This window comes from Anthonomus grandis, chromosome 19, assembly GCF_022605725.1.
Source record: "Anthonomus grandis grandis chromosome 19, icAntGran1.3, whole genome shotgun sequence".
NCBI lineage: Eukaryota > Metazoa > Arthropoda > Insecta > Coleoptera > Curculionidae > Anthonomus > Anthonomus grandis.
This window is the reverse complement of record NC_065564.1, coordinates 4,017,933-4,037,433: the sequence shown is the minus strand read 5'-3', so window position 1 is coordinate 4,037,433 and position 19,501 is coordinate 4,017,933. Positions and strand designations below refer to the sequence as shown.

Here is a 19,501-nt window from a genome sequence, read left to right as displayed (position 1 = left end):
AATTAACTATCGTGTGTTGCTCGTTATCTCACCGATTCAATTATTTTAACCACTATAATATAGACTGTTTTGGTTTCAAAATTTTTATTATTTCTTGTTGGGCACACTTGAGCGCACACCACTGTCTATTTTTGGAAACTCTAGCTCAACGTAGCTCAGATAAGAAACATCTTATTTTTTTTAAATATTTTTGGTTAGTTTATGAACTATGGCCAAGTTAGGGGTCTGTGTTAAACATTAAAATAATTAAATTAACCAGTAGGATCACTTTAAAAATGTACTTAGTTGTTCCAACGAAACTAGCTGGGCAAGAGTTTCCAAACTGGGACAGTGGCGTGCGCTCAAGTGTCCTCTTCAAGAGACTGTAAAAATTTTCAAAATATTTTCGACTAGTTTTTGAACTACGGCGAGGTTTTTCCAGACGGTTTATGTAATAGTCGTAAAAATAATGAAACTAACCGCGAGGGTGACATTAAAAAGTTTTCTAGTTGTTTTACAAGAGTTTTAAAACCTAGACAGTGGCGTGCGCTCAAGTATCCTCTTAAGAATTATCTAATATGAGCTATGGGTCTAAAACTTCACCCAAATATTGATTTTAAAGACATTAACATAAAATTACAAGGTACTCATTAACAGGACAGCTCCCCAATTATATTAACTGGACCAGGGAGACCGCACATTTGATGTCAGCGAAAATTAATTAATGCTAAACAGAAAACGAGACCCCCTCCCCCTTCAGCCCGGTTAATCAGGGGCGGACTCTGCGATAATTTTTTATTTCGATGATTTTAAGTCCTCTTTTTTTTTCCAGACGGAGGCACGCGTAATCCCTCGTCGATCAAATCTCGAACAACTTTATATACGGGCATTTCGAGGACGACTACGACTTAGGAATTTATAACCCGGAGACTTTTAAGATCCTCGGAAAGTTTTCCTCCCTGAATAATGGAGAAGTCTAGTAGTTTTTCCAATGTCGTCTTCTTTATTGGCAATTTTTAATAAAACAACAATTATTGTGCATACCTTAAATAGACATCGTGCGCCTCTTTTGATATTTAAAATTTCTTAATCAGACCGGCGCGGCCGGGAAACACAATGGGGAACGGCAGTCGCTGCCCCCCCGTCCCCCGGGGGGGCGCAAAGATGAAATTTTTAAAACGAAATCCCCGAGGGGTTTTAATAAAAGAAATTTAATATTCGCAAAAGGCTTAAAAAGGGCAACGAGGGGGGGCCCTCTTATAAGGAATTAAACGGGAACGGTAATGGAGTGACCCTTTTTCTTTAGGTGTTATTGTAAGGATTTTTGTTTTAAGGGCCTTTTTTTTGACATTGACACCCTGGAAGGGGTTGATGGAAATTTTGTATTTATCAGTGTTGATGATAAAGTAGTAAAAAAAAATTAAATAAAATAGTAGGGTTGCTAAAAAGTTTTATATGATCTTTCCAACGAAATTCAGTAGGATGACCGTGAGGACTTTTCCAGTTTTTCAACGAAACTAGCAGAGATAGAGTTTCCAAATCTGGGCAGTTGCGTGCGCTCAAGGGTCTTCTATAAGAAACACTAAAAATTTTGAAAATATTTTTGACTAGTTTTTGAGCTACAACCAGGTTTTTTCAAAGAGTCTATGTAATAGTAGTTAAAATAAGCACATTATTCAGTAGGGTGATCTTGAAAGTGTTCCCAGTTTTTCAACGAAACTAGCTGAGCTAGAGTTTTCAAACTTGAACAGTGACGTGCGCTCAAATATCTTCTTCAAGGAACTGTAAAAATTTTCAAAATGTTTTCGACTAGTTTTTGAACTACGGCGAGGTTTTTCCAGACGGTTTATGTTATTGTGGTAAAAATAATTAAATTATGTTTTAAAAAGTGTTATAGTTTTGCGAATGAAACTAGCTGAGCTAGAGTTTCCAAGCCTGAACAGTGGCGTGCGCTCAAGTGTCCCCGGCAAGAAACACTAAAAAATTTCAAAATATTTTTGACTAGTTTTTGAACTATGACCAGGTTTTTCCAGAGAGACTGTGTTACAACAATAAAAATAATTAAATTATTCAGTAGGGTGACCTTAAAAAAATTAGCAGTTTTTCAACGAAACTAACAGAGATAGAGTTTCCAAACCTGAACAGTGGCGTGCGCTCAAGTGTCCTATTTAAGAAACTGTAAAAATTGTCAAAATGTTTTCAACTAGTTTTTGAACTATGACCAGGTTTTTGGAGAGGAACTAGGTTACAACAATAAAAATAACTAAATTATTCAGTACGGTGACCTTGAAAAGTTTTAACCAGTTTTTCAACGAACTTAGCAATAGTTTCCAACCTGGACAGTGAGGTGCGATCAAGTGTCCCTGAAACACCAAAAATTCTGAAGGCCAGGTGTGCAAAGAGAATAATTAAATTAATCAGTCGGGGGACTTGATGATACGGAGGGTGATTTATCAAGGGAAAATGGGGCCTTGCATAAGGTAAACGAATAAAAATCTGTTTCGAGTCTGGGAGTTATTAATGATACCCGGAAGCGCCTCTCGTTTCTCTTATTTTGTTTTTCAATTTTTCTTTTCATTACATCATCCCATTACCCGGGACGAGAGCGGCGGGATAAGAAGGAAAAATCGATTTTCCAGAGTACACGTTCTTTTCCGAGGGAAGGGAGGAAGGGGGTGGACAAAAATCTAATAAGAAAATCTCGCTTATCGATCCTGTCACGGCAATTATCAACTTCGGACGATTATATAGTTCGTCTTAATTAATTTCGAGAGCAGCCCCTCGACGTCTTTTGGTTCCTCGGTTTTCGCTTATAATTTTCCTCCATGGGAAGTTTTTAAATTTTCATTTAATTAAGGGGGATGTTGTTTATGTGGCACGTGCCGCCGGAAGTTTTAAGTTCGTTGCACAAGGACGCGACAGTTTAAATTAAGTTTCACTTTTAATTACTTAAGTATTTAAACTGTAGAGTCTGTAAATATGAAATAGCTTTGATATTAATTCGAAAAATTATAGGAAAAGCGTTCCAAAAATAATAATTATTTTCCCGCGAAGGGTGGAAGGGGGGATTGTGCCGAAATTGGAAATTCTAAATCGAAATTGGAAACTTGCCGTCTCGCTAGGCCTAATTTGCATAATTTTATGTGCGATTGAAAAGCAAATCAGTTGCAAAATATGCGCCGAAATTCGAATGGCGAAAGAATATTTAAATTTGAAAAATGTTATTTTCTCCCGCGCCTGCGGGGGGAGCGGCGCGAAGGGAGGGGGTAAACTAAAGTAATTTTTCTAATGCGGGAAACCCTTTAAAAAAAATGACGGCGATCCCTCATAATTTCCCCCGGTCCGTGGGAGGAAAATAAAGAAGTTCCCGCGGAGACCGGATTATCCTTTTTAAATAAGTTTCCCAAGTAATTAAAGTCCGGGGGCCAAGAGAGAAAAGCCAATTTGAAAACTTAAAAATGATGAATATTCATCAGGAAGTGAAAAAAGAGCTTATTCAAGTCGGCAATTAGTAACTCTAATTGTGGATTAAGCGCGTACTAGAGTAGACGTTTCCTTAGTTTTTAAATGGGAACCAGCGGGAGCCCTTGCTCTCTCCATTAAATTTTAATGTTTTTATCCAGATTTGTTACGATCCTGAATATGGAAAAATCTAAAAAATAAAATCATCAGTCATTATTTATTCAAAGAAGTTTCCAAACTTGATCGTATAGTGGTTAAAATAATCAAATTAAGCAGTAGGGAGGTGACTTTAAATCGTTTTCATGTCTTTTAGAAAAATTAGCTTAGATAGTTTCGTTGGAAAACTGGGAAACTTTTTAAAGCCACTATACTGGTAATTACAATTATTTTAACCACAATAACATAGACTATTTAGACAAACCTTGCCATAGCTTAAAAACTAATCATAAATATTTTCGAAATTTTTGGTGTTTCTTGTAGGGGACATTTGAGCGCATACTACTGTGCAGGTTTGGAAACTTTAGCCCAGCTAGTTTCATTGGAAAAACTAGGAAACATTTTAAAGTCACTATATTGGTTAATTCAATTATTTTAACCACAATAACATAGACCCTCTAGACAAACCTTGCCATAGATCAAAAACTAATCATAAATATTTGAAAAATTTTTGGTGTCTCTTGTAGGGGACATTTGAGCGCACACCACTGTCCAGCTTTGGAAACTCTAGCCCAGCTAGTTTCATCGGAAATCACGAAAGCTTTTTAAGGTCACTTTATAAATTATTAGACGGTTTAAATAATTTCACCCTAATTATATTCCTTTCCTTACATTTAGATCTGGGTCCGCTATTTCATAAACTGCTCGTACTTAGTTCAGTTCATCTTATCACCCTATTTAAAGTTAAATAAATCTTGTGATAGCGCATCCCCTTGTTTATACCCAGTTGCTATATCAAATATTTCGGTGTATCTAGTGCTCTATTTTAATTGTACCATATTCAACGCACACTTTAATCATTCTTGTGAGTTTGCCGAGTATTCCAAGTTCTTCTAGTGCTGACCATAAGCTTGCTCTGGAAAAACTGTCATAAGCCTGTTTTAAGTCTACAAATAGATTGTCTAGATTTCTGTCGAATTTCTAGCAATGTCTTAAAGTAAATTACTGGTCTAGCTGTAATAAGGCTCTATTTTTTATCAAAAAACTATTTAAACTAGAAATCTGAAATTTTCTAGAAAGATAACCTGAGGTACTGGCAATAGACCCTGAAAGTTTCGTACTTGTAGGCCTCATTAGACAAAAATTATTTGAGTCCAAACATTATATTATTGCATAATTTAATTGTACTTGATTAACGTATGCTTATTTTGCATTAACAAACTATTTAAACTAGAAAGCTGACATTTCTTAGGAAGATGACCTGAGGTACCGGCAATAGCCCATGAAAGTTTCGTACTCGTAAATTACTGGTCTAGCTGCCATAAGGCTCTAGCTCAAAAACCAATCAAGAATATTTTGATGATTCTTATAGGGGACACTCAAGTTTAAAAACTCCCTTATTTGGAAACTAGGAAACCTGACTTTCCCATGAGAAACAAAGGCCTTCACCACGAGTCCCTTTAATTGTCATTTCATGCTCCCAATTATAATTTTCATACAGATTGTCTACAAAGCTCACCTGGAAAGTCAAGGGAAAGTGGCTCAAAGGGAGGAAAAATTAAAATAAACCGACACAATATGGTCGGGGTTCAGTTCATATTCCCAACGCTCCCCTCGTTAACCGTAAATCATTCCTCGCGTGTCAAGCATTTTTATGTGGCAATTAATTTAATGCTTTCAATTAAAAACCGCAATCAAGAGGGGGCTTTGGCTTTTATACATAATCCGTGCGGACATGATTATCTTTTTTTCTTTTTTTTTTCATTTGTTTGATAACAAAACACAACAAACGTGGTGCCGAGTTAAAAAATCGATAGATTCGTTATTATCGAGGCTTTTCATGTTCCATTAAAGCCCACAGAGAGGAGGGGAGAGGTCGGGAAAATCGACACACGAGCCCGAAAAGCGACTCAGTCATCAAAATTATTACTGTAAATTGCAAAACGCTCTAATGGATTAAATTTTCAATTTATACCATTAGCGTGGCGGCCCCCCTTTGGCCCCCCTTCGGCCCGTCGACTATACAATTTTACGACTTTTTGCCCATTTACTTCCCATAGTGATAAATTGCATTTTCCGGTCCCAATTTGAATAACGTGAAACTCTTACCGGATGACGTGCACATAGCGCCGTGTTACCTAAAATTATATTTTCGAAAAATACGCTCGCACTCGTCGCTTAAAAAAAAAACAATATGGCCGGTCATTTTAATTTTAAATCCGTGAACACTTTGCTACCGCTTTAATTTTAATCCTTTATGATTATACTTGGAGATAGCTACATACTTTTCCTATCCATCTCTCTTATAGCTCTTCCAGTTTTCCCAAGGCAATTTTTTAACATGGCACTATACATACTTCCTCTGAATGTTGAGGAGTAAATTGGAAAAACTGGAAAAATAATAAACCGACAAGTGGCAAAATTAAGGAACCCCGAAAACCTTTATAGTAGTGGCTTTTGTGGGGTGGCGGCAGTAGCAGAAATAAAATTAATTATTGCTGACCCGCGGGCCGTTCTGGAACGTTAACTCGACCCGTTCCAGTCTGGATATTGGCCTTTGTAAGATTTAAGGTTATGTAGTAATGGGAAGTTACGTTTTAACTAGGCCAAAGGGGCCCGTTTACGTGTTTTCTGCATGACATTAAGAGCGACGAATTGCTCGTCATTTCTGTTGGGAAAGCTCTTCATCGCATTTTTCCTTCGGATTTAGTCCATAGCCATTTCCTTCTGACATTAATTTAAAAAAAATCTATTCCAGGCAGTTGAGACATCACAGATTAGCCTCAAGTGCCTGGAATATTTTTTTTTCATTCCAGGCAGTTGACGACAAATGCCTGAAACTAAATTGTCTGGAAAAACCTTGCCGTAGCTCAAATATTAATGGAAAATATTTTGAAATTTTAAAACTATTGAAGCTATAAAGCTTAGATTCTGTATAAAGATGACTTCAAGTACTCCTAATAGGCCCTAAAAGTTTCGTACTTGTACGTCTTATCAGTCAAAAGTTATTTTAGTCTAAACATTATATTAATGCATAATTTAATTGTACTTGATTGACATTTGTTTATTTTTTATTAAAAAAAACTATTTAACCTGGAAAGCTGAAATTTTCTAGAAAGATGACCTGAGGTGCTGCCAGTAGGCCCTGAAAGTTTCGTACTCATAGGTCTCATTAGTGACTGCCCGGACAAACTTGTCGATAACTCAAAAACTAGTCAAGATTTAAGGCTCTGTAGCAATTAGAAGACTCTCTCGTTTCTCTTTCTTCTTTTCCGTTTTTCTTCAGATTCAGCGCAAAGGGCCATTTTGTTTCTGGGATAAGCCGTTTCCTTCTGATCTGTATGTATCCGGGGCACCGCTGAAACAAACGCGATGTTTATATTAAAATTTCAAAAGTGAACCTTTTGAAGTCTTAATCATGCCGATTTTAATATTTGCCAAAGCCGGAGGCCTAAAGAGGAAAAACGGGGATTTTTCCAGGCCAGAGCCCGGCACAAAATAAACGGAATAAAAAGTCGTTTTAAATTTAAAACGCCTCTCGCCAGTTTGTTTTGTTGTTGTTGCCTGGGAGTCTTCTTTGAACCGAGCAGGGGGGGTTTTCTTAGCAGCATTTCAATACGTTTTTCCTTCGGAATATAATAATTGCATTTTTCCTTTTTCCTCCGTCGCGAAAGTAATCTAAAGAATTTCCACGGGACCGCTTTGTCACAGAACGTACCCCGCAAGAAACTTAATAATCCTTATGACAGATTAGGGAGGGTAAAAAGCCAGTTTGTGTCATGAATTAGTTTATCAGGTCCCAAGGGTCGAGCCTTTTTACTTATTGTTATGGGGTTCTTTTTCAGAAAAAATTGATGAGCTATTTGTTACGGGACGTAAAAATGCCCCCAAAAGGGAACAATTGGAACGGTTTTTTTGCATATCTTTCCAGCTATAGCTCCATCCTTCTTCTACCCTCTTCTAGTTTTCTGTGGTCTAAAACTGGTTCGTTTAAGGCCCTAAATGAACCCTGAAAATCCTGTTATCCAGAAAACAATGTATAAACTAGTGAGTCGCCTCCTTGCACCCACCCACCCCCCGGGATAGTAAAAATAAGGGCTGGTGTAGTAAAGTTAACCGAGTTTGCCGCAGTAAAACGGCGAATCCGGTCGGGGGGGGTTTTTACGTTGGGGGCGCCATATTTAATTTCGCCCGGCGGGTTTATGAACGTCCTAAAACGTAAGAACTGCGAAAATTAATCGCGATAAAATGGATATTAATAATTTCCAGGCAATAATGGCCGTTATAAATTTAACGGTTTTCAACTAAAAGCTGTTGGTGAAGTGGATTCGGCCGTAAATGGGGATTAAATTCGGGTTTTTAAAATACTCTTGAAAACTGGATTAAAATTGCTTGCATAACTTTACATGAGGTCTAGTCAAATAGAGTATACGAAATTGAGTCAAAGTTTTTATTAGCTTAGAATTGGAATTTTTTTAAATAATTTTGCCACTACTTGCCCCTATATTTTGCCTAACATCTGCCGTAATTTCAATCGAATTCCTTAATCCGCTTGAGAAATATCAATGACGAACGAGGCGTACACCTGACCAGTCTTTAAACATTTGCCCCTATGAAATTAAGTCCAAGTTTTTACTAGGTTATGATTGGAATTTTTTTTAATAATTTTGCCACTACTTGCCCCTATAGTTTACCTAACATCTGCCATAATTTCAATCCGATTCCTGAATCCGCCTAAAAAATATCAGTGTCGAAAGAGGCGTACTCCTGGTCAGTCTTTAAATCTTTGCCTCTACGAAATTGAGTCCAGGTTTTCACTAGCTTAGGATTGAAATTTTTTTTAATAATTTTGTTTCTGCTTGCCCCTGTTAGTTAGCTAACATTTGCTATAATTTCAATCCGATTCCTTAATCCGCTTGAAAAATATCAATGTCAAACGAGGCGTACTTCTGGCCAGTCTTTAAACATTTGCCTCTACGAAATTGAGTCCAAGTTTATACTAGGTTAGGATTAGAATTTTTTTAAATAATTTTGCCACTACTTGCCCCTATAGTTTGCCTAACATTTGCTATAATTTCAATCCTATTCCTTAATCCGCTTGAGAAATATCAATGTCGAACGAGGCGTACTTCTGGCCAGTCTTTAAATATTTGCCTCTACGAAATTGAGTCCAAGTTTTTACTAGGTTAGGATTGGAATTTTTTAAAATAATTTTGCCACTACTTGCCCCTATAGTTTACCTAACATCTGCCATAATTTCAATCCGATTTCTTAATCCGCCTAAAAAATATCAGTGTCGAAAGAGGCGTACTCCTGGTCAGTCTTTTAATCTTTGCCTCTACGAAATTGAGTCCAAGTTTTCACTAGTTTAGGATTGAAATTTTTTTAAATAATTTTGCTTCTCCTTGCCCCTGTAGGTCACCTAAGATCTGCTATTATTTTAATCCTATTCCTTAATCCGCTGCCAATAAACTCTGAAAGTTTCGTACTTATAGGTTTCATCAGTCATAAGTTATTTCAATCCAAACATTATATTATTTCATAATTTAATTGTACTAGATTGACATTTGTTTATTTTTTATTGTAATTTCAATCCTATTCCTTAATCCGCTTGAAAAATATCAATGTTGAACGTGAATAGATTCATTATCTTATAACGCAACATTTTAAGGAAATTTTTGCTTTTCCAATGTTTTACATTTAAGCATTTCGAATTGAAAAAAAAAAGAAGAAAAGTGAAGTAAAATCGCATCGAAATCGAAGAAAAGTTACCGTGTTTCGCGTGCTTTACTTGTTTTCCTTCGCCTAATGGGATTCTTATTTTGAGAGTAACTTTTGCCCGGATTTGCCGTATTCACGTCGCATTTTCTTTTAAAACATTTTATTAGGGAACGGAATCGAGTGATTTTAGTGTATACAAACTGAAAAGTTAGTCGATCCCTTTTTGCATAAGTCCGTAGAGGGGTTTTTTAAAGTCGCTCCATTGTTGTCTAATACAACTCAATTTAAAGTTTGTATTTCTTGCATTGAGTTGATATTTATAACTTTATGGAATATGACTGTGACTTATTAAATAATTTGGTTCGTTTTAAGCAAGAAAAATGGATCCCTTTCCCAGGAGAGTTTGAAAAAAAGTTTAAACCAATAATTTCATAAAAACCTGTACTATAAATATTTCGATATTTTATTAAATTGACGCCACCTTTCGCTAAGTTACAAAATATGATTAAAGCGTTTTTTTAATGTTTGTTTCAGATGTTGCCAAGAGTGTGCGAAAACGGAGGGCGAACCCTGCGGGGGCGACTTGGGCTTCAGCGGCACCTGCGAACCGGGGCTCAGCTGTCAACAGCCGGGCCCCACCCCCAGCGAGGGCACCTGCCGTCCCGTCATATTTGACAGCCACGAGGACACGTGAAACTCTTTTGTATATATGTAAATGTAAGTGTATGTAGCTTAAGTATGTATCTCGTGAACCTACCGAAAGATTAAAACAAGCCAGATTTAATAATATCACAGAATATGGGACACCAAGGTGCTGCAAGAAGGTTAATTTAACTTGCAATGAAGAGGACCAAAAACAGAGTTTTAGTGGGAACCAGTCACGGAGTACCATACTACCGAGGATTCAGAAAGAATTTGTTCGCTAACAAAAAAAAAATTTGAACTGAGGAGACCCATAGATTGCAGGGTATTTGGGCAACACCCCATGTTACCCTTCTGCTAAATTTCATATTTTCACCTAAAACAGGTTTCAAATTAACAATGACTAAAATCAGAAATTAAGGGTATTGGTAAGAAAAGTTCTTCGCCAATAAAAAAAAAAATTTTGACTGAGGAGACCTATAGATTCAAAACTTGCAGGGTAGTTAGACAACACCCCATATTACCTTTCTGCTAAATTTCATATTTTTATCTTAGACAGTTTTCAAATTAATAATAATTAAATCAGGAACTACCGGTCTTCATAAGAAAAGTCTTCGCCAACAAAAAAAAATAATTAAATTGAACTGAAGAGACCTAAAGATTCAAAACTTGCAGCGTACTTAGGCAACACCCTATAGTATCATCTCAATAAATTTCAATTTTTCAGCCTTAATATTTTCAAAGTTATTGCTAATCAAATTCCGGTAAGTAATAAAAAAAGCCTTCAGGAATCATGTATTCCAGTATATGGCCTGAACTTAAAGTGTATCTAGTCTTAATTGGGGAGGAATTAAAGCTTTTATCAACTACTCTCGAAAATGTTTAGGAAATTCTTAACTTCCTAAACGTAGAACTTTCAGGAAAGTTGGTGGTCCCTTATCTAAGCTGGATATTCAAGTGGCTTTTGTTTTATCTTGGGGTGGGTTGAGAGTCGTTAATTTGGACGGATTATGCGGTTTCAAAAGTTTCAGTGTACATATTCTCATCGTTGATTTAAATCACCCAATAAGGGAGGGAGATTTAAAATAAATAACGTCACAAAATCTGTGAAATGCCTCCGGTCCGCGCACTTTTTGCCCATTTAAATTCGCTTTTAATTAAACATATTGCTACGTATTGAATTAGTTTTTGTTTTTCTGAAACGACTGACGTTTTGCCATTTAAAATATTAATTTTATGCATAATTTAATTGCTGTTGCTTTGTGTTTGTTTCGGTCCACGGTGACGCATTTGTAATAAAAATTTACCTGGTTATTGGCCACTCATGAGGGGCTTTTTGAACCATTTTTTAATCATTTCTGTGCAAAAGACAAATTAAATAAAAGTGAAGTATAACTATCCAAACACTCGTTCGCAATGTTCAATATTTAATTAAATATTTTCTACCCGAAAACAAAAAAAGGGCCGATGGAAAATCGGAAACTTTTTGCCCCCCCTTACCCTTGAAAATTCATTGCGATTTAAAGCAAAATTCTCGTGTTGTTATTTAAATAAATAATTACATCATAAAACTGAACGGGGTGCGTGCATTTGAGCCCTAATCAAAATCCCCCCAATTGGACGCCGGGAATTAATTAACTAAATGGGGCATATATAGCAAAAATTCAATTTATTTATAGAGGGAGGGGGAGTATTCAATACGTACAATTGTTTTATCCGGGCATATTGTTAACAACGAATTTTTTGTTGCAGATTTCACCCCTCCCCCCTCTCTTCAACCAGGCAGCGAAATGATGTAAAAACCGGATCAGTTTAATTGTAAAAGGGCGACGCTTTATTGGCTTATCAATGTTATATTGTACATAATATTTATTATAAAACCGAAGGGATAAATCCTACAGTTTTCATCCCTCTTTCGGACAATTTCATCATCGTCTTCTCTGGCCTATTTGTGACTGCTAAAACATTTTAACAAAAAAAAATAAATAAATTAAAATTGTGTATAAATTTGTGACAATACTATTAGGAAATTAGCAACTAAGACGCTGTATATGGTATTTATTTGTTCCTGAGGACCTAAGACCCTGTATGTACTTAAAACAATAAAATCCGTTTATTTATATAAAAAAAGTGTTGTTTATTATCAACCCTTAAGAGTGGGAGGCATCCCCAATTAGGCACTACAATATGTCTAAGCAAAGTGAGCTAAATTGCTCTCGTTTTGACTTGGGAAATAACCCTTGTCTCAGGACAAAGGGGTGACGTGGAGGCTCTAAGACTTGTTGCTCTATTTACGGAGCGATTGAGGCATAAGAAAGAAAAATACCACGTGAAATAAAAGTGAGGTTTTTCAGACCGTTTTTTTGTTTTATTTATAGTCCTCCTCTTCCCCTTATCCCTTCTCCAGTGGCTTTTTTTGTTAAAATACTTGTTTAAAATAAAAATGAGAAAGAGGAGAAGGGGTCGCAACAGTCTTCATGACCCAGATCCGTACGGAAAAAATTATACGAAAGTGCTTGGGGGTGGCGTAAAGAAACTTCAACAATTTTCGTCCAAGTCTGGTAAGGGTGGGTTTTTTTTTTTAAACAAAAAAACCCTAAGAAGATTTTCTCTAATTTCTCCCCTAAGGACAAGTAAGTTATTAGTTTTTTATAAATAAAAGATTTAAATTATGCGCCATGTTTGATGGTCGTAATGTCACACGATTATGACGCAGCGACTTATTACAACAAATTTAGTCAATTGTTTGTGTGTTTATTTCGGGTTTATTTGTACGTCTTTCTCGCTCTTTACGCTTTTGCCATAGAAAATGCCTACGTGCTACAAACTATTCGACGTTTCATATTAAATATTTAAAAAAAAACTGAAATTTCAAGATTTTTCTTGAAGTTTGACACATGACGGGTCTTTGGACCGATTTGGCCAGATTGTTTTAGTCAGTAGTCTCTTGTTCATGTTGCTTTTAAAAAAATGTATAAGTCAAGCAGAAGAGAAATAGAAAAGGCTTACGTGCAGAACTTTTCTTTTAATATTATGACAAGTGTTTGACAGATGGCAAGTGAATTGAAATGCCAGAACTGTATTTTGCAATTTAATTTATCGCGGGTTGTAGTGGTCTAAATTTAGAAATTATTAATTTATTTACTAGTCTGAAGACTTTTTTAGTCTTCTTTGAAAAAATGACTAAGATCCAGTCACAGAAAGTCGAGATTATGAAATTCTTGGTTCAGGAGTCTCTGTAAGAAGCAAAATAATTTGTCTCTTATTGGCAAGTGAATATCTTGGGTTCTAGTGTTCGAAATTTCAAAATTATTACTTTATCTACTACTCTGAAGACTTTTTTAGTAATTCTTGAAGAAATTGCAAAAATCCATTCACTGAGAGTCGAGATAATTAAATTCTTGGTTCAGGAGTGCCTGTAAGAAGCAAAATAATTTGTCTCTTATTGGCAAGTGAATATCTTGGGTTCTAGTGCTTGAAATTTCAAAATTATTAATTTCTGGACTCTAGTCTGAAGACCTTTTTAACCTCTTTTGAAAAAATGACTAAAATCCACTCACTAAAAGTCGAGATAATGGAATTCTTGTGCCAGGAGTGCCTGTAAAGAACAAAGTCTTTATCTCTTATTGGCAAGTCAATATCTTGAGTTCTAGTGGTCGAAATTTCAAAATTATTGACTTATCTACTAGTCTGAAGACTTTTTTAGTAGTTTTTGAAGAAATTACAAAAATCCATTCACTGAAAGTCGAGATAATGGAATTCTTGTACCAGGAGTGCCTGTAAAAAACAACATAATTTGTCTCTTATTGGCAGGTGAATTTCTTGAGTTCTAGTGGTCGAAATTTTAAAATTATTAATTTCTGGATTAGTCTGAAGACCTTTTTAGTAATTTTTGAAGAAATGACTGAAATTCATTCACTAAAAGTCGAAATAATGGAGTTCTTATTCCAAGAGTGCCTGTAAGAAACAACATAATTTGTCTCTTATTGGCAAGTCAAGATCTTGGGTTTTAATGGTCGAAATTTCAAAATTATTAATTTGTGTACTACTCTAAAGACTTTTTTAGTAATTTTGAAGAAATTACAAAAATCCATTCATTGAAAGTTGAGATAATGAAATTCTTGGTTCAGGAGTGCCTGTCAGAAACAAAAAAAATTGTTTCTTATTGGAAAGTGCATATCTTGGGTTCTAGTGGTCGAAATTTCAACATTATTAATTAATCTACTACTCTGAAGACTTTTTTAGTAATTTTTGAAGAAATTACAAAAAACCATCCACTGAAAGCCGAGATAATGAAATTCTTAGTTCAGGAGTGCCTGTAAGAAACAAAATAATTTGTCTCTTATTGGGAAGTGCATATCTTGGGTCCTAGTAGTCAGCGTTTAGAAATCATTGATTCATGGACTAGTCTGAAGCCTTTTTAAGTTTTTTTTCTGAAAAAATGACTAAAATCCATTTAATGAAAGTCAAAATAGCGCAATTCTTATTTCAGAAAAATTACGCTGAATGGCGAACGTTATAGTGCCATGATAAACCAGTTTCCTGTCTCTCATTTGAAAGGTTAAAGAGTTTACTTCTGGTCGTGTCATTTCTCGATTTGGTGACTAGAATTGGCCTCCACGCTCTTGGGATTTAACACCTGACTTCTTGATGTGGAGTTATCTGAAGTCACAGGCTTAACGCAACCATCGAAGTATTGAAAGTCGAACTTAAACGCTTCGCTGTATCAATGAATACCAGCACGTGTATACCAATAAAATTATTGAAAATTCCGTTAAACTGAAATCTTGCGCTCTTATACTTCGCAAGAACATGCCCGGTATTATATTATTTAGTTCCAGAGAATAATACCTTAAGCCTCCCTCATAATAATAACCCTCTTGATAGTCATCTAAACGACGAAATATTATCAGCCACGTCCCCGTAAGTCCCCGTCTTAAAATCAGTTAAGGCCCGGAAAACGTGACTTTATGTACTTTTCATAACTTTTAAATATGCGAACGTTCATTTTCTGTTTGTTCAACTTTGTAGGGCGAAGGGATCGTTTCGGCAAACACGTTTTTAATGCCCCCCCCCCCCCAGTTTTTTCCTACAGTTTAATGTGAAATTAAACGTCGAACCACTTTCGCCCCCTGTTTAGGGGTTTTTTAGGTGCACCCTCTGTTTTATTTGTGCACAATGTAACGTGAATCATACTTTTATGATCGGTGAGCCCGATGTCTCTATTCGCGGGAATTAAAAAAACTTTTTTAGTAATTTTTTAAGAAATTACAAAAATCCATCCACTGAAATTCGAGATAATTAAATTCTTGGTTCAAGAGTGCCTGTAAGAAACAAAATAATTTGTCTCTTATTGCCAAGTGAATATCTTGGGTTCTAGTGGTCGAAATTTCCAAATTATTAATTTCTGGACCAGTCTGAAGACTTTTTTAGTCATTTTTGAAAAAAATTACAAAAACCCATTTACTGAAAGCCGATATAATTAAATTCTTGGTTCAGGAGTGCCTGTAAGGAACAAAAGGTTCACCTTCTGTTTAATTTATGGACAATTTAACGCGAATCATACTTTTATGATCGGTGAGCCCGATGTCCCTGTTCGCGGGAATTAAAAAAACACTCGTCATCCCTCGTTAACCTCTCTGGGAAACTGGGGGCTTTTTTACGAGGCCCGGAAAGGGGAAAAAAAGGGACGAGTGGCCGAAAAGGCAATATTTAAACTGTAATCCGCACAGTCGAAGGGAGACGAGATACATAAAACCCGATTGCCGGTTCCCCGGTGTATTGTTGCCGGACCCAATAACATTTCGGGCGAGCATAAACGTTCAACCCTTAATGACGGACGGCATTTGTCTTCCCCGGGGATTTTTACTAAACTAATCTCGGTTAATTTGTCAAGGGAAACGGCGGAGATAAGGAGGCACTAACGAATTTTTAAACTTCTTGAATTGGGGACTAATTTTACCGGTTATATATATATATATATAGTCTATTTCAAAAAAGTAGAGAGTAATAAAACCTTTCCTGCATTTAAAATAATGATAGGGCTTATGTTTTACATTGATACATTTTTTTGCTTCAATATACAAGACTTAAAAGACATAAAAAAGAGGGTCACTCTTTTCACCCCACTGTGGTCTAACAGGGCAACAAAACACAAGGTTTGACCGCGGGTTAGACATATAGGAATGGTTGGGAAATTCTTTATTTAAATACAAGTCCTATTTGGTATAGAACGACAATTAAAGCCGTATATATTTTGATATTTTCAGGCGCTAGTGCATAAGTGCATAACACTAAAGGGTCATGCAAGTTTCCATTCTCTTCTTAGTTTGAATAAAAATGCAATTTCTTGAATATTTTTTTCCACTTTAGAAATATGTGATTTATCGATACATTTATCAGATGGTAAGTAAATTAAGATGATCTAGGAAACTAGCATGTCCAAATTTCATTACGATAATTGTTGTTACAAAACCCCTAGACTCACCACTCAAGATTTTCATGCCAGTATTTGGACGGTTCCTTTGTAATTAACTTACCATAATTTGTTTGTGATTCCTTACATAGATTTTCTCATGATTTATTCCAATTATTAGGTATAGCTTTTTTTAGCACAAGGAGAGTCTGATAAGGGTTCTCCTTGACGATACCCCTTAACCCTAGTGAATTTATAAATTTCCCATATTATAGGCTTTACTTTACTTGATCATGTGTATCCGTTTTTAAATGCTTAAAGTACAGAGTCTGATAAAATGGCGAAATTAGTGGATTTGTATTTTAAGTGTTTCCCTAATAGCAATACCTTCTATTATAAATACGCTGCAATGTTTATCGATTTGAAATTGATATCTAATATCTAAGAGAGGAATATAAATTCCTGCTCTATTGCCTTCAGCATTCTTTGAAGCATATGTATGCTATCAGAGTGATTTCTTAATGAAAATGATCAAAGCAATACTATCGTTTCGACCAAGCTCCATTAATATTTTGTCCAATGTTTGATGACTCTGGCTGGTCTTCCTGTACTATGTTTTGAACGTTCTATTTGTCCAGTCTGTCTTTCTCGCAATAGTCTACAAATGGTAGCATTTCCTATTTCAGTCAATCGGGAATATTCCCGTACAATTTTATCTACAGCAAAACTAGGGTGGTCGTGTTTTAAACAATCATTCACATTCAACTTTTTCATTGACTGACAATGCAGGTATCCGAGTAGTAGATCTATTATTACAACTTCTTTTGATTGGGGTAAATGTTTGATACATTTTTTTTTGTTTATATTCTTGTATATTGTGTTAGACATTTTCTATAGAACATGACGACGTAACAGCAAATACAACCATGTTTAACACTTTTGAAGTAATATAGTTATACTCTATTTTTTTTTAATTACGATCCCTATTGCCCAGATTACCTGGTGGAAGCACAGTGAAGTTTACATTACCTGTCAAATAATGTATATTAAATATTATACTCTCTTGTGTTACATTTAAAAATCCTATCTACCTATAGGGTTCGAATCCTATTTTATTTCTCTTCTTTATTCATTAACTAGGCACTAAGTTTACCTACGCCCATAGATGATTACAAAACTCTCGGAAATTTACATCTTATTCCTCTCTATCGATTTGAAATATAGTATAGAACGTGACTTTTTTTCATACCGTTTTTAGCCGTTTAAAAATCGTATCTAACTGTATCCTTTTTATAGCGTTCGAACCCTACCTATTTTTCGTCCTTTATTAATTAACTAAGTACTAAGTTTACCTACGCCCATGGATGTCCACAAAACTTTTGGAAATTTACATCTTTTTACGCTCTACCTATTTGAAATATAGTATGCAAAGCGGGTTTCTTTCATGTTAATCCCGCACAGAAATAACTTATTAAAGAATGGTTTTTTATTAAGGAAAGGTTTTCTCAGACATTTTTATTATTTCCTTTGTCTTCACTGTAGTTTCTTAAGCAATGGGAGTATTTTTTAAAATTTTTCAGGCACTTAAGGGAATTTTTCCAGTTAATCCTTATTAGACCTATAAATTTTTGCACGTATTTAAACTGGAAAATTCTTTCAACTGCCTGAAAAATTAAGAAAAAAATTATAAAAATTCCTGGGGAAAATTCACTTCCACGGTTGATTTTGTAGGAAGTCCAGGTGAATAAGGCAAACCCATATTTCCATTCGAATAAAAAAAAACTAAACAATTTTTACCATATAGCTACCATATACTACCGGATAACTACAAAACTCTTAGAAATTTACCTTTTATTACTCTCTACCTATTTGAAATGTGCTATCGAACGCGTGTTTCTTTCATGTTCACTGAATTAACTTATTAAGGTATGATTATCTTTTTTTTTAATGGGAATTTTCAGCCACTGGGAGTGTGGTTAGAAAGAGTCAGTGTCCTGGAAAGATCCAGGCAAATTTTAACGTTTTAATCAAGTATTTTTATTATCTCCTTTATTTTTATTGCAGTTTATTAAGCAATGAGGGTATTTTTTTATATTTTTCAGGCATTTTAGGGACATTTCATTTCAGGCAATCTTTATTAAACCTGTAAATTATGCCACGTATTCAAATCGGAAAATTCTTTCAACTGCCTTAAAAAATAACATAATTGAACTTCCTGGGGGAAATTCTCTTCTGCGGTAGATTTTCTAGGTAGTCCAGGTGTATACAGGCAAATAGATATTTCCACTTTAAATTAAAAATAATTTTTCCGCATATAGTTTGCAGTATAGCCCCCCCAATTTCCCTGTAATCTATTAAACCGATTCCAGGGAAAAAACGCGAATGCGAACCCATTAGGGCGAAACTTTTTTTTTCTCCCACCCCGAAATGTTATTTCGGGAATAAATTCGATTTCGGGGCGATGCTAAACGGATTCGACAACCGCCCAAAAAACTACGAACTGTCATCAAAGAGACGCCATTTTTTTCACGATCCCTATGACTGGGGGACGAAGGGCGTACGTGCACATTGTGGCACTCTAATCCTTTCGAAACTTAGACGGATCCCCTTAATATTCCGACGCGATGTCCGGAGATTCGAAACTTTATTGACGAACAATTTGGCAGGGATTACGGCAGTTTGATCCCGGTTAAATAACTCGAGGGCAAAATTTCCTTCGTAAAAACAAAAATCGACCCCGATTGCTTAGTAGTTAGTAGTTTTTCCGGTATCTTCTGGCACTGAAAGCCCCCTCCCCGCCCCCCTCTTGCAGTCAGTTTAACGTGCCAAAACTGGTTTATTTTAATCTTTTAATCGCGTTTAGCGGACCCGAAAATGCCGGACGCGATAACGAAAGCATTCATTTGGAATCGACGCGATAATCCCGTTTATTCGAAAACTCAATACGGTCCGGAATCAAGTGTTATGCCAGAGGGATTATGCGGGAAGGGGTGTTAAAATACCAACACCCCCCCTATGTAACTCGTTACCGAAAAGGTTCCTCCCAAAACGTATACTCGGAAAAAGAGTTCTGGATATACACCTATTTTATTAGAATATAGAAAAATGGGAACTCAATTATATGTG

The 19,501-nt window shown here is 35.7% G+C and overlaps 1 protein-coding gene across 1 annotated transcript in view; it reads left to right on the top strand.

The window, feature by feature from the left end:
- The window catches only part of LOC126747414 (single insulin-like growth factor-binding domain protein-2), a 34,740-nt gene extending 22,658 nt beyond the window's left edge, over positions 1-12,082 (top strand). Inside the window, exons 2-3 of the mRNA XM_050455993.1 lie at positions 9,853-10,035; positions 11,713-12,082. Coding sequence (XP_050311950.1) covers positions 9,853-10,012 — 160 coding nt within the window. The 3' untranslated portion in view covers positions 10,013-10,035; positions 11,713-12,082. The remainder of the gene's footprint in view (positions 1-9,852; positions 10,036-11,712) is intronic.
- Positions 12,083-19,501: the final 7,419 nt, after the last annotated feature.